Consider the following 1,179-nt stretch of genomic DNA (forward strand, 5'->3'; position numbering starts at 1 on the left):
CGCACTTCACCTCCGCTTTCCCGGGATACGTGAAGATGCTCGGATCTGGTGCCGGGCTCCAGCCTTGCTTGAGCAATTCTCGGTCTAAAACTGAGCCTGGCAAGGCTGGAGCTCTTCCTTCCCGGCGGGGAACAGCCAGGCCCCCTCTCCCCAGGCCGGCCGCTGTCTGGCCCTCGGCACAGACGGCTGCTCAGTCCCTGAACTTTCCCCCTTTCGAAGGGATCGCCATCGTGTGCTGGCAGCAGCCGGTGCCTGGGGAGCGGGGAAGGAATTTGGGGAAGGTTTTGCCATCGCCGGACGAGCGATTCGGTATCTCCAGGCTCCCCTCTCGATGCCCCTTGCCGCTTCCCTGCGGATGCCCGTACCCTGCCTTGGCTCCACTTTTGGCAGCAAAACGCTGAATTTCCAGTGGGAACAGCCTTTTTCTCATAGGAAGGGGAGAAGGGCTGGAGGAGGACGACTTGATTTTGCGATGTCCGAGCTTCCCCATTTGCAATTGCGGAGCGAATCCTTTTTCTTGTCCCTTTTGTCTGAGCTAAGCTCGTTTTCTCTCTGGCCAGACAGGTTTGGGATGGGGCTGTGGGGTGAGCTGCTCCCCCGAAGCCCTGCCAGAAACCCTACCAACTGTCGGAAAACCCAAAATACTCAGCTTTTATCTCCCGTAGGTGATTCCTATTGAAACCAAGGGGGCTACAGCCAAGGACTGAGGGTACCGAGGGCTTGGCTCCCCCTTTTTTTTTTTTTTTAGGAAAGGAAAAAAAAAATAAAGGCCAGCTGCAGAGTTTGGATGCAGAGCTGTTTGGGCTGTCGTTCAGACCTACCTTCGGGCAATGTTCTGCGTCTGCTAATTAATCTCCAGGAATTTAAGCCCTCTCTCGCTCTAACAAATAGCTGGATGCTAAAGTCATGTAGCCTTGCAGGGTGATTTTCTTTTTCCCCTTTGAGTCTGCGAGGGTTTTAACTCAAAGGCCAGCGTGTGTTTCCTCTCCAGCGCCGTAACCAGCATTTAGGATGGGTCAGAAATTTTGGCCTGAGACGGTGCCAAGGAAAACGTCTGTATTTATCACACAGGAGTCGTGCACACCAGGGGTCTCTTCCTTTTTTTTTTTTTTTTTTTTTTTTTTTTTTTTTTTTTTTTTTTTTTTTTTTTTTTTTTTTTTTTTTTTTTTTTTTTTTTTT

General features: G+C 50.7%; 1 protein-coding gene across 1 annotated transcript in view; it reads left to right on the forward strand.

The window, feature by feature from the left end:
• The window catches only part of ADAMTS8 (ADAM metallopeptidase with thrombospondin type 1 motif 8), a 9,516-nt gene extending 8,809 nt beyond the window's left edge, over positions 1-707 (forward strand). Inside the window, exon 10 of the mRNA XM_009273003.1 lies at positions 666-707. Within this exon, the coding sequence (XP_009271278.1) occupies positions 666-707 (42 nt within the window). The remainder of the gene's footprint in view (positions 1-665) is intronic.
• Positions 708-1,179: the final 472 nt, after the last annotated feature.

Source organism: Aptenodytes forsteri, unplaced genomic scaffold (assembly GCF_000699145.1).
Source record: "Aptenodytes forsteri isolate BGI_AS27 unplaced genomic scaffold, ASM69914v1 Scaffold126, whole genome shotgun sequence".
NCBI lineage: Eukaryota > Metazoa > Chordata > Aves > Sphenisciformes > Spheniscidae > Aptenodytes > Aptenodytes forsteri.